Raw genomic sequence first — 13,751 nt, forward strand, 5'->3', positions numbered from 1 at the left:
CAACAGCGAAAGAGGCAAATTTCCAACTCCGGAGGATCAGTAGCGTGGGAAAGGCAGGGAAAGGGCGAACCTATGTGCCTGCATCCACAGCGTGGGCAAAGACAGGGACAGGGCTTGCCTATTTGTCTACTTCCACATCGGGGGCCGGGTAAGGCAGGGAAAAGGCTAACCTATTTGCCTTTAAAGTGGGCTCCATCAGCCACAACACCCCTGCTACAACTGGCAAAAGCACAGGAGCCACCCCAGGAAGATTTTCTGAAGGAGCTTGAACAAGCTGCAACCACCCTGCTGGGGAGATAGAGAATACTGAAGAGGCAGATGGAGCTAGCTGGCCATGAGGCACTATGGTTTTTCAGTGCTCTCTATCTCCCCCTGCTGGTTGATGGACACAACCCGCCGGTAAGCCTCACTTCGGTTATTGGAAAAGTAATGGAAGCCATGCTGAAGGAAAGGATAGTGAATTTCCTGGAAGCCAATAAGTTGCAAGATCCGAGACAACATGGTTTCACCAGAGGGAAATCGTGCCAAACGAATCTCATTGAATTCTTTGACTGGGTGACAGGAGAATTAAATCAAGGACGTGCTATGGACGTCATATACTTAGATTTCAGCAAGGCTTTTGACACGGTTCCCCACAGGAGGCTCTTAAATAAACTAGACGGCCTGAAGATAGGACCCGAAGTGGTGAACTGGATTAGGAACTGGTTGACGGACAGACGCCAGAGGGTGGTGGTGAATGGAATTCGCTCGGAGGAGGGAAAGGTGAGTAGTGGAGTGCCTCAGGGATCGGTGCTGGGGCCGATTCTGTTCAATATATTTGTGAGTGACATTGCCGAAGGGTTACAAGGTAAAGTTTGCCTTTTTGCGGATGACACCAAGATTTCCAACAGAGTGGACACCCCAGAGGGAGTGGAAATCATGAAAAAAGATCTGAAGAAGCTAGAAGAATGGTCTAAACGTTTGGCAATTAAAATTCAATGCGAAGAAATGCAAAGTGATGCACTTAGGGAGTAGAAATCCAAGGGAGATGTATGTGTTAGGCGGGGAGAGTCTGATAGGCATGGACGGGGAGAGGGATCTTGGGGTGATAGTATCTGAGGACCTGAAGGCGACGAAACAGTGCGACAAGGCGGTGGCCGTAGCTAGAAGATTGCTAGGCTGTATAGAGAGAGGAGTGACCAGCAGAAGAAAGGAGGTTTTAATGCCCCTGTATAAGACGTTGGTGAGGCCCCACCTGGAGTATTGTGTTCAGTTTTGGAGGCCGTATCTTGCGAAGGATGTTAAAAAAATGGAAGCGGTGCAAAGAAAAGCTACGAGGATGGTATGGGATTTACGTTCCAAGACGTATGAAGAGAGACTTGCTGACCTGAACATGTACACCCTGGAGGAAAGGAGGAATAGGGGTGATATGATACAGACGTTCAAATATTTGAAAGGTATTAATCCGCAAACGAATCTTTTCCGGAGATGGGAAGGCGGTAGAACGAGAGGACATGAAATGAGATTGAAGGGGGGCAGACTCAGGAAAGTATTTTTTCACGGAGAGGGTGGTAGACGCTTGGAATGCCCTCCCGTGGGAGGTGGTGGAAATGAAAACGGTAACGGAATTCAAACATGCATGGGATAAACATAAAGGAATCCTGTTCAGAAGGAATGGATCCTAAGGAGCTTAGCCGAGATTGGGTGGCAGAGCCGGTGGCGGGAGGTGGGGATGGTGCTGGGCAGACTTATACGGTCTGTGCCAGAGCCATTGGTGGGAGGCGGGACTGGTGGTTGGGAGATGGGAATGGTGCTGGGCAGACTTATACGGTCTGTGCCAGAGCCAGTGATGGGAGGCGGGACTGGTGGTTGGGAGGTGGGGATGGTGCTGGGCAGACTTATATGGTCTGTGCCAGAGCCAGTGGTGGGAGGCGGGACTGGTGGTTGGGAGGTGGGGATGGTGCTGGGCAGACTTATATGGTCTGTGCCAGAGCCGGTGGTGGGAGGCGGGACTGGTGGTTGGGAGGCGGGGATAGTGCTGGGCAGACTTACACGGTCTGTGCCCTGAAAAGGACAGGTACAAATTAAGGTAAGGTATACACAAAAAGTAGCACATATGAGTTTATCTTGTTGGGCAGACTGGATGGACAGTGCAGGTCTTTTCCTGCTGTCATCTACTATGTAACTATGTTAAGGCAGAATATGTGGCTTCCAAATCCAAAATGCCTCTGCAGGCTCTTCCTTACATTCCCCTCCCCTTCTACCTCTGCTCCTAACGAGCAGGGTAATTGTAAGTTCATAAGGATGGGAGCCCCTTCCTCCACTCAGTCCCGAGTAAAGTCCATTGCATCCGAGTAGTAGGCAGCTGCAGGAGCTCTGTGCTGGTATTTGATATTAGCAGGACGACTGAATTGTGGATATGTCAGCATAGAAGGAGCAGAGAAGGGTTGAGGACCGACAGGGGGACCCACAGGTCCAGTATAGCGAAGGCTGTAAATGCAATCATGTTTAGTGTGTCCAATCTGTCCACATTGATAGCAAGCCTCCTTGGCCCCAGAGGTCGGGCCCTTTCTTGACTGTACCTCCCTCTTTTTCTCTCTCGTTTCCGTCCACGGGTCTCCAAGAGGTGATTTGGTTCATTAAGAAGTCGATGTTTCTGATCTTCATTCCTCTGCTTCTCTTGGTTTTCTTTCGCCTTGATCTTAGTGGGCCGGTCAATGACTGGATTTTCGAACATGTTCTTAATGGGGGGTGAGAGTCCATTCATGAACGTTGCTTGTCCTAACAGAAAAAAAAGCAAACAAAATCATATGACAAGAGGAGGGAATTGAGGAATTGAAGGGAAATATTTCTTTGAAGTATTCTTAGAAAAGTAGCTTTTAAGCAAGATTGATCATGCCATATTTTGAGTAAAGCAACTTCATTTCTGCAGAAATAAGAAGAAACGATAAGAAAATAGTTAATCACTCAGGAAGCGGCATTGAAACATTCCAGGAACTAGTGATCACTAGATACAGGGGAGAGAGTTGAGACATCAACACCTTCCGAGTTCTTGAGATAAGGTGTCCGACATCCCTAGACCACGTTTTTCTCATTAATGTCTGTATCATCAAGTCATGACAGTTTTGGCTTATAAAAATCTATGCTTTGATGCTGGTAATCTGGAGAATATCAGATTCAGGGGGCCCATGCTGTCAGTCTGATTCTTCTCCCATTACTAGCAATTACTACTATACACAATGGTGAACAAAGAAATCTCCAACTACCTTGTTAAATTATATTCTTTTTCAGTTTAATGTCTTCATCTGATTATATGCAAAACGATCCGGATGAAAGTAAGACAGCAAAAAGGCCATTCTAACAGAATATCGCTGGTGCCCAGTTAAATGTCAGTGGTTCAATATGACCCCACCTGTGACTGGACCTGGTATGTGGAATGCTCTCCCAGTGGAAATCCACTTTCAGACTCATCATTTGTGGGGGTGGGGGGAGGATTGTATACATAGAGGGGCATTTTCGAACGGGGACGACCATCTCTAAGGGCGCCCATCTCTAAGGACGTCCTGGCGAAGGGGCGGGGCAACCCGTATTATCGAAACAAGATGGGCGTCCATCTTTCGTTTCCATAATATGGTCGGGGACGCCCAAATCTAACATTTAGGTCGACCTTAGAGATGGTCGACCTAAATGTTGAGATCGCCGACCTTAGAGATGGGCGACCTCGGTTTTCGCCGATAATGGAAACCGAGGACACCCATCTCAAAAACGACCAAATCCAAGGCATTTGGTCGAGGGAGGAGCCAGCATTCGTAGTGCACTGGTCCCCCTCGCATGCCAGGACACCAACCGGGCACCCTAGGGGCACTGCAGTGGACTTCACAAATTGCTCCCAAGTCCCCCCCCCAAAAAAAACCCAAAACCCACTCCCCACAACTGTACACCACTGCCATAGCCCTTATGGGTGAAGGGGGGCACCTACATGTGGGTACAGTGGGTTTGGGGGGGGGGGGGTTGGAGGGCTCAACATTTACCACCACTAGTGTAAGAGGTGGGGGGATGGGCCTGGGTCTGCCTGCCTGAAGTGCACTGCACCCACTAAAACTGCTCCAGGGACCTGCATACTGCTGTCATGGAGCTGGGTATGACATTTGAGGCTGGCATAGAGGCTGGAAAAAAATGTTTTGTTTTGTTTTTTCTGGGTGGGAGAGGGTTGGTAACCACTGGGGGAGTAAGGGGAGGTCATCCCCGATTCCCTCCGGTGGTCATCTGGTCAGTTCGGGCACCTTTTCAAGTCTTGGTCGTGAAAAAATGGGACCAAGTAAAGTCAGCCAAATGCTCATCAGGGACGCCCTTCTTTTTTCCTTTATCGGCCGAGGACGCCCACGTGTTAAGCACGCCCCAGTCCCGCCTTCGGTACACTGCTGACACACCCCCGTGAACTTTGGTCATCCCCGCGACGGGAAGCAGTTGAGGGCGCCCAAAATCGGCTTTCGATTATGCCAATTTGGGCAACCCTGAGAGAAGGACGCCCATCTCCCGATTTGTGTCGGAAGATGGGCGCCCTTCTCTTTCAAAAATTCACCTGATAGCGTCAAAAACTGGGTGCCGAAAAAGATCTGCACTAAGCATGATTCTATAAAGGGAGCTCAACTATTTTAGAACAGTGCTTTACCTCCAATTCTCGTGGCTAACTTTGGGTGCCAGATTTATGCCTGCTGAAATCTGGTGGAAATGCTGGTGCCCAGATTAGATGCACTCAGGGCCGTGCCTAGGGTCTCTGGCGCCCCCCTGCAGACTATTAGTTGGCGCGCGCGCCCCCCCCAGACCTTTAAATTTACCTTCCTCCGACGTCTGCGCAGCGTCAGTGAAAGCCTTGCCTGTCTGACGTCTCTCCACCAGCCTTCCCTTCGCTCGTTCATTCCCTCTGTGTCCCGCCTTATTCTGACGTCATTTCCTTGAGGGCAGGGCACAGAGGGAACGAACGCGCAAAGGGAAGGCTGGTGGAGAGACGTCAGACAGGCAGCGCTTTCACTGACGCTGCGCAGACGTCGGAGGCGGAGCGAGGTAAATTTAAAGCGCCGGGGAATCGGGGATGGAGCGGAGGTTTGTTTTTTTTTTAAATACAACATGACGGCGCAGTGCCCTTGAAGGCAGGTGCCCCCCTGCGGCGCTTACTGCGCTTACCGTGTTGGCACGGCCCTGGATGCACTGATGCCATATTCCATAAAACCAGGGCTTTTTTGAGGGGGGGTACTGAGTACTGGCACCTTTTCCATTGTCTGCTAAAATTGACCCAAGGACCCCAAGTTTTAATGAAAGAGCTCAGACTCTACACACCAATTCTGCCTTGTCATAGGTTCTGTGACTGGTTGCAGGGGGCCTGGCTATTGTGGGGTGGGTCCCTCAGTGATCACCCCACCCCTGAAGGGTGGCCTGGCATTTGAGTACCAGCACCTTTTCCATTGTCTGCTAAAATTGACCCATGGACCTCTAATGAAAGAGCTCAGGCTCTACACACCAATTCTGCCTTGTCATAGGTTCTGTGACTGGTTGCAGGGGGCCTGGCTATTGTGGGGTGGGTCCCTCAGTGATCACCCCACCCCTGAAGGGTGGCCTGGCATTTGAGTACCAGCACCTTTTTCACTAGAAAAATGCACTGCATAACACTGTGCCCAACTTTATGGAGCACTTCCGATCTGCCCATACACCTCCAACGGCCTCAGTCCCTTTGGAGGTATACGCTATCAGAGTTTGGTGCCCAGCGTTACACAATAACATGCATCCAGATGAGCGTGCAAATTTTAATCGGTGCCAATTAATGTCAATAATTGGTTGTTAGTATCCAGTTACTGATGTTGATTGGCTCATTGGCCAATCAAGTTGTATGCTCATCTTGGGATTTCAGTGACCTATATAGAATCCGGGGCTTTAGGTTTAGAAAACATTTAAAAGGCTTTTTATTTGCAAAAGCATTCAGTTCTTGAGTTCATGAAATGAATTTCCTTAAAGGGCTTTTTCTTTTTTTTTTTTGAAGTATTATAACGGCAATCTCTGTTAGGCTGAGTATTGGGATTTAGTCAATGGGAAGCAGTTATGCTGGGGTGATGTGGAGTTTCTCTGATTTACTGTTTTATTTATGCATGTTTTTATTGGAAATCATCTTGTGCAATTGTAAAGAGAAGGTTATCAATAGAAATCAAACAAAATAAAACATGGAAAAGAAAATAAGATGATATCTTTTTTATTGGACATAACTTAATACATTTCTTGATTAGCTTTCCAAGGTTGCCCTTCTGTCCTAATTAGATTGTAAGCTCTGTCGAGCAGGGACTGTCTCTTCATGTTCAAGTGTACAGCGCTGCATACATCTAGCAGCGCTATAGAAATGATAAGTAGTAGTAGTCTTTGGGATTCCGGAATCTTGCTATTATTTGTGTTCCGGAATCTTGCTACTCTTTGGGATTCCGGAATCTTGCTACCCTTTGTCCTTATCTCTTATTTGTCCTGTTTCTCTGTCCTAATTAGAGAGGTGTGGTAGCCGTGTTAGTCCACTCTTAAGGTTATCAATAGAAATCAAACAAAATAAAACATGGAAAAGAAAATAAGATGATACCTTTTTTATTGGACATAACTCAATACATTTCTTACATAAGTACATAAGTAATGCCATACTGGGAAAAGACCAAGGGTCCATCGAGCCCAGCATCTTGTCCACGACAGCGGCCAATCCAGGCCAAGGGCACCTGGCAAGCTTCCCAAACGTACAAACATTCTATACATGTTATTCCTGGGATTTTGGATTTTTCCAAGTCCGTTTAGTAACGGTTTATGGACTTGTCCTTTAGGAAACCGTCCAACCCCTTTTTAAACTCTGCTAAGCTAACCGCCTTCATCACATTTTCCGGCAATGAATTCCAGAGTTTAATTACACGTTCTTGATTAGCTTTCGAAGGTTGCCCTTCTTCATCAGATCGGAAAAGGGCAACCTTCGAAGCTAATCAAGAAATGTATTAAGTTATGTCCAATAAAAAAGGTATCATCTTATTTTCTTTTCCATGTTTTATTTTGTTTGATGTCTATCGATAACCTTTAAGAGTGGACTAACACGGCTACCACACTCCTCTACTTAAAGAGAAGAATACAAATCCTAATCAATCAATAAATAAATAATAATATTAATTCCTCACCTCGAAATTTTGTTATCAATGTCTTCAGCTGCTGAGGGTAGCTCAATTCCAAACCCATTTTCAGATCAGTAGAAACAACCTCTTGTTCAAGAAACTTCATTTTCTGCCACCTAAGGGGTAGAGAGACACTTGGATTATTCATGCCCAGGGAATAGAGATCAGACAGCTGGCGGGAACGAGATATATCTGTGGGTAAGAGAACACTTATCATGAGAGGTGTTCACACCCAGGAGATAGAATTGGGCAAGATGGAGGGACTGGGATAAACCAATAAGATATAGCTATGTTCATTCTCAGACAACAAAGATAGACAGATGGAGGAAGTGAAATCAATCTATGGGTAAGAGAGACACTGGGATTATTCTGGGACATATTCATCCTCAGGGTATATCGATCAGACAGGTGAAGGGAGTAAGACATAAGTATGGGTTAGTCACGGACCAGCCGATATTCAAAGTGCTATAAGAGGGCAGGAGAGACTGATGCCCACTCAAATCGTATCTGGCCACCTACCCCCCCCCCCCCCCCCCCCCCGATATTCAGCAGCACTAAACTGGACAGCACCGCTGAATATTTCCTCTGATGCCCATTAAAAAAAAATGGGCAGGTTGGGGGTGGTACGGGGGGACGGTGTTAGGAAGAAGCCTGGGGATATGCGGGTGCCAGCACCCAGGTAGCTAATCAGCTGAATTTAGGACAGCTCAAAGGTGTTCTAAATTAGGTCACGTGGAGGGGCATAATCGAACGAGGCCGGCCATCTCTGAGGGCGGAGCCGACCGTATAATCGAACAAGATGGGCGGCCATCTTTTGTTTCGATTATACGGTCTTGGCCGGCCAAATCCCCATTTAGGTCGACATTAGAGATGGCCGGCCTCAGTTTTCGGTGATAATGGAAACCGAGTGCGGCCATCTCAAAGGCGGCCAAATCCAAGGCATTTGGTCATGGGAGGGGCCAGCATTTGTAGTGCACTGGTCCCCCTCACATGCCAGGACATCAACCGGGCACCCTAGGGGGCACTGCGTGGACTTCAGATAAAGCTCCCAGCAACATAGCTCCCTTACCTTGTGTGCTGAGCCCCCCAACGCCCCCCCCCCCCACAAAACCCACTACCCACAAATGTCCAACACTACCATAGCTCTAAGGGGTGAAGGAGGGCACCTACATGTGGGTACAGTGGGTTTGGGGGGGGGGTTTGGAGGGCTCAACATTACCACCACAAGTGTAACAGGTGGGGGGGATGGGCCTGGGTCTGCCTGCCTGAAGTGCTCCAGGGACCTGTATACTGCTGTCATGGAGCTGGGTATGACATTTGAGGCTGGTATATTTTTTTAGGGTGGGAGGGGGTTGGTTACCACTGGGAGAGTACGGGGAAGTCATCCCCCATTCCATCCGGTGGTCATCTGGTCAGTTGGGACACTTTTTTGAGGCTTGGTCCTAAAAATAAATGGACCAAGTAAAGTTGGCCAAATGCTCATCAGAGCCGGCCTTCTTTTTTCCATTATCGGCTGAGGCCCCCGTCCCACCTTCGCTACACCTCCGACACGCCCGCATGAACTTTCGCCAGCCCCACGACAGAAAGCACTTGAAAGCGGCCAAAATCGGCTTTCGATTAAACCGACTTGGCCGCTATTAGGAGATAGCCGCCCTTCTCCTTCGAAAATAAGCAGGATAGCTATGTGGGTGTTAGCACTGAATATCGGGCCGGCACCTGTATATGTATTTTTAAAAAACATTTCTGCCCTGTGAAACAGCCTGCACCCTTTCCCTGCCCCCCCCAATCCCGTGCCCCTCCTTCTGAAAGCCTCCTCCCTCCCCCCGAATCCTTCCCTCAACCTCCAAGAGCTTGACAGGTCTCCTCGGGTCTACCTCCTATCATTAGTGGTCCATTGGGAGGCGATGGAGGCAGGAGAGAAGGCCACTTGCGCTTGCCCCTAACAGCAGCTCCTTCAAAATAGCTGCTACGACCTCTTGTGGCAGCTTGTGGTACTACACATATGCAAATAAATGGCTAAAATCCACCTAAGCACTAGTCAGTAAATATGCACATTACATAGCAGGTGGGGTGAGGATGGAGCATGGGTGAACCTCACATTTAGTTTTGTTACATTTGTACCCCGCGCTTTCCCACTCATGGCAGGCTCAATGCGGCTTACATGGGGCAATGGAGGGTTAAGTGACTTGCCCAGAGTCACAAGGAGCTGCCTGTGCCGGGAATCGAACTCAGTTCCTCAGTTCCCCAGGACCAAAGTCCACCACCCTAACCAGTAGGCCACTCCTCCACTGTTGCTACTATTTGAGATTCTACATGGAATTTTGCTATTCCACCAGCAACATTCCATGTAGAAGTCGGCCCTTGCAGATCACCAATGTGGCTGCACAGGCTTCTGCTTCTGTGAGTCTGACGTCCTGCACGTATTCCATGTAGAAGTCAGTCCTTGCAGATCACCAATGTGGCCGTGCAGGCTTCTGCTTCTGCGAGTCTGACGTCCTCAGAAACAGAAGCCTGCGCAGCCTTCTACATGGAATGTTGCTAGTGGAATAGCAACATTCCATGAAGAATCTCCAATAGTAGCAACATTCCATGTAGAATCTCCAATAGTATCTATTTTATTTTTGTTACATTTGTACCCCGCGCTTTCCCACTCATGGCAGGCTCAATGCGGCTTACATGGGGCAATGGAGGGTTAAGTGACTTGCCCAGAGTCACAAGGAGCTGCTTGTGCCTGAAGTGGGAATCCAACTCAGTTCCTCAGTTCCCCAGGACCAAAGTCCACCACCCTAACCACTAGGCCACTCCTCCATGTTGCACACATATCCGTGATATTTAGGCACAGGTTCTAAGTGCATGAGAACGTATGTACCAAGTTAAGCTACTGTTCTCTAAAAAACAGTTGGCACCTAATGTCCTTTACAGAACAGGCACCGCACAGGCCCCCTCCAGATATATAGGACCACTGTACAGAATTACCCCCTTATTGCAGTGCCAGATTAGAGACCAGCAGCTCCCCCTGCACTAGGGTTCAGGGGGCAGCAACACTGACAGGGTAGAGATAGGAAGGAGATCCATAGTTAGGAGTTATAATGCCTTTGCATCGCTCCATGGTGCGACCGCACCTTGAATATTGTGTTCAATTCCGGTCACCGCATCTCAAAGAAGATATAGTGGAATTAGAAAAGGTGCAGAGAAGGGCGACGAAAATGATAAAGGGGATGGGACGACTTCCCTATGATGAAAGGCTAAAGCGGCCAGGGCTCTTCTGCTTGGAGAAAAGGCGGCTGAGGGGAGATACGATAGAGGTCTATAAAATAATGAGTGGAGTGGAACGGGTAGACGTGAATCATCTGTTTACTCTTTCCAAAAATACTAGGACTAGGGGGCATGCGATGAAGCTACAAAGTAGAATCAGAGAAAATGTTTCTTCACTCAACCTGTAATTAAACTCTGGAATTTGTTGTCAGAGAATGTGGTAAAGGCAGTTAGCTTAGCGGGGTTTTTAAAAGGTTTGGATGGCTTCCTAAAGGAAAAGTCCATACACCATTATTAAAATGGTCTATGTACTTTTTTGGGATCTTGCCAGGTACTTGTAACCTGGGCATGATGGACCTTTGGTCTGTCCCAGTATGGCAATACTTATGTACTTATGGATGAAGAGAGGACTCATAAAGGGCCAATAGGAGGTGAGACGAGGAGAAATGGTGGTGGTGGTGGGGGGGGGGGGGTTGTGGGAGAGATGTTCTGGCAGTACAGAGAGTACAAAAGGGAGAGGCAAAATGGAGAAGTTCTGCGATTCTCCTCCCTTCTCCTCCATCTCTTCCCCTTCATTCCTCAGTGCTTCCTCCACCCCTTAATTCTCCCCACTCAATTCCACCTCCCTCTCTCTCATTCTCAATCCCACTTGCCCCCCCCCCCCCACCCACCCACCCATCAGTCTAAGAATTCCCTTCTTCCACACTCAAAAACAAGAAATCATCCAGCCACATAGAAAAGGTCAGAAAAGTAAATTGTACCTGCTCAGGGCGTCCTTCACATCCTAGAGGAGAAAAGAGACAGAGAATATTTCTAGTTAGATTTCACAGTATATGAGAACACATTATACACTTCAGGAATATTCTGGGCATGTACACAGTTAGCACGTGCTAATATTTAGCATGCGCTAACCAGTGGCGTTGCCACGTGGGGCCACGGGGGCCTGGGCCCCGTAGATTTGGCCCTGAACCCCCCTGCTGACGACCCTCTCGACCCTCCTCCCGCCACTAACCCTCCCCCGCCCCCGCCGTCGCCATGGGCTACCTTTGCTTGCGAGGGACCCCAACCCCCGCCAGCCAAGGTCCTCTTCTTCCGGCGCAAGGCTTCGTTCTCTTTCTGTGCGCCTGCACCTGCGTTGCTGGCTGATCTGCAAGGCTTCGTTCTGTTTCTGCGAATCTGACGTCCTACACGTATGTGCAGGACGTCAGACTCGCAGAAACAGAATGAAGCCTTGCGCCGGAAGAACAGGACCTCGGCTGGCGGGGGTTGGTGTGCCCCACCAGCAAAGGTAGGTGACGGCGGCAGCGGACGAGGATTGACGGCGGGAGGGGGGGGTCAAGAGGGTTGTCGGCAGGGGAGGTCGGCAATTTCAGGGGGGGGGGGCTAAAATGTGCCCCCTCACCTCGGGCTCTGGACCCCCCTCCCGCCGAAGTCTGGCTACGCCCCTGGCGCTAACGAACACTAACGTGCCTTTGTAAACAGGGCCCCTAGTTTAGCTTTTTGTATTTCCTGAATTGTCGGATATGTTTTTCATAATTATAAGTAAAGGTTATTTTTTTTTTAAAAAGGAAGCTGGTATGTACATATATTTGGAAAATTAATACATTTAATAAAATTTTAAAGAATATCGCCATCAGAAGTACAAATTTGCAACATTATGAACAAAATCTTGAAGTAATCAGTGTTTTTCTCAACATTTACACATTTGATACCACACAGTGAGCTCCCCAGAAACTTTTGCCAGCCTGTTGGCGTAAAGGCATAACCGGGTGGGGGTGGAGGAGTACTGCACAGTATTATTAAAAAAATGTCTCATTTATAAATGTATCCCTCCATATCTGCTAACATGTAGACGCTTGAAGTAAATGCATAATCCAGAACAAACATTTTAATATTAAGGGCCATGTTTACTAAGGTGCGTTAGCATTTTCAATGCACCTCCAATTAGCGTGTATGCTAACCCTGTAGGTACCTATAGGGATACTGTAGGTGCATACACAGTTAATACGAGTACATGGTTAACACGTGTTAAAAATGTTAATGCGCCTATAACGCAGCTTAGTGATTTCACGATAATTCGTTCAACAAAGGAAAAAGCTGTGTGTAATAAATCATTTTTTGCACAAATAATATTGAAAACAAAATTCCACATTAACCAATCTTATTCAATACACCTACATATCCTATACATATCCTATATAATAATTTGCACCTCCAATGTTCCATGTCTGGCTGCCTAGGTTCGTAACATCTCCTGACGTCAGCCAGTCTCCAGTGTTCCATTCTCCCTCACTGTCCCGCCCTCGCGTCAAGACATGATGACATCAGAGGGCGGAACAGTGAGAGGGAAGGGAACGCTGGAGGCTGGCTGACGTCAGGAGATGTTACGAATGGAACGGAAGCCAGCGCCACCCGGCCAGAGAACGTTCAGGTACAAATCGAGGGGAGGAGAGAATCGCGGGACATCAAGGGGAGGGAGGGAGGAAGGGAACGGAAGGGGAGGGGAGGGCGTGGCAGAGCAGAGGAGAATTGATGGGCATGGATGGGATCTTCAACTCCTCCCTCTCCTTCTCTGCACATATTCAACAGTCTGCTAAAACCTGTCGTTCCTTTCTTTATAATGTCACCAAAATTCGCCCTTTCCTTTCTGAGCACACTACCAGAACCCTCATCCACACTCTTTGTCACCTCTCACTTAGACTATTGCAACTTGTTTCTCACAGGTCTCCCACTTAGCCATCCCTCTCCTCTTCAATCTGTACAAAATTCTGCTGCACGACTAATATTCCGCCAGTGTCGTTATGCTCATATTAGCCCTCTCCTCAAGTCACTTCATTGGCTCCCTATCCGTTTCCACATACAGTTCAAACTCCTCTTATTGACCTATAAGTGCATTCACTCTGCAACTCCTCAGTACCTCTCCACTCTCATCTCTCCCTACATTCCTCCCCGGGAACTCCGTTCACTGGGTAAATCTCTCTTATCTGCACCCTTCTCCTCCACTGCTAACTCCAGACTCCGTTCCTTTTATCTTGCCTGACCATATGCCTGGAATAGACTTCCTGAGCCGGTATGTCAAGCTACATCTCTGGCCATCTTCAAATATAAGCTAAAAGCCCACCTTTTTGATGCTGTTTTTAACTCCTAACCCTTATTCACTTGTTCAGAATCCTTATTTTATCATCCTCACTTTAATATTCCCTTATCTCTTGTTTGTCCTGTTTGTCTGTCCTAATTAGATTGTAAGCTCTGTCAAGCAGGGACTGTCTCTTCATGTTCAAGTGTACAGCGCTGCGTACGTCTAGTAGCGCTATAGAAATGATAAGTAGTAGTAGT

General features: G+C 48.1%; 1 protein-coding gene across 1 annotated transcript in view; it reads right to left on the reverse strand.

Moving 5' to 3' along the window:
* Window positions 1–2,142: 2,142 nt before the first annotated feature.
* Window positions 2,143–13,751, reverse strand: part of LOC115468190 (E3 ubiquitin-protein ligase TRIM39-like) — a 31,370-nt gene continuing 19,761 nt past the window's right edge. The window contains exons 4-6 of the mRNA XM_030199728.1: window positions 11,177–11,199; window positions 7,167–7,276; window positions 2,143–2,760 (exon numbers count right to left, since the gene is read on the reverse strand). Of these exons, the coding sequence (XP_030055588.1) occupies window positions 2,402–2,760; window positions 7,167–7,276; window positions 11,177–11,199 (492 nt within the window). The 3' untranslated portion in view covers window positions 2,143–2,401. The remainder of the gene's footprint in view (window positions 2,761–7,166; window positions 7,277–11,176; window positions 11,200–13,751) is intronic.

The sequence above is a fragment of the Microcaecilia unicolor genome, chromosome 4, assembly GCF_901765095.1.
Source record: "Microcaecilia unicolor chromosome 4, aMicUni1.1, whole genome shotgun sequence".
Classification (NCBI taxonomy): Eukaryota; Metazoa; Chordata; class Amphibia; order Gymnophiona; family Siphonopidae; genus Microcaecilia; species Microcaecilia unicolor.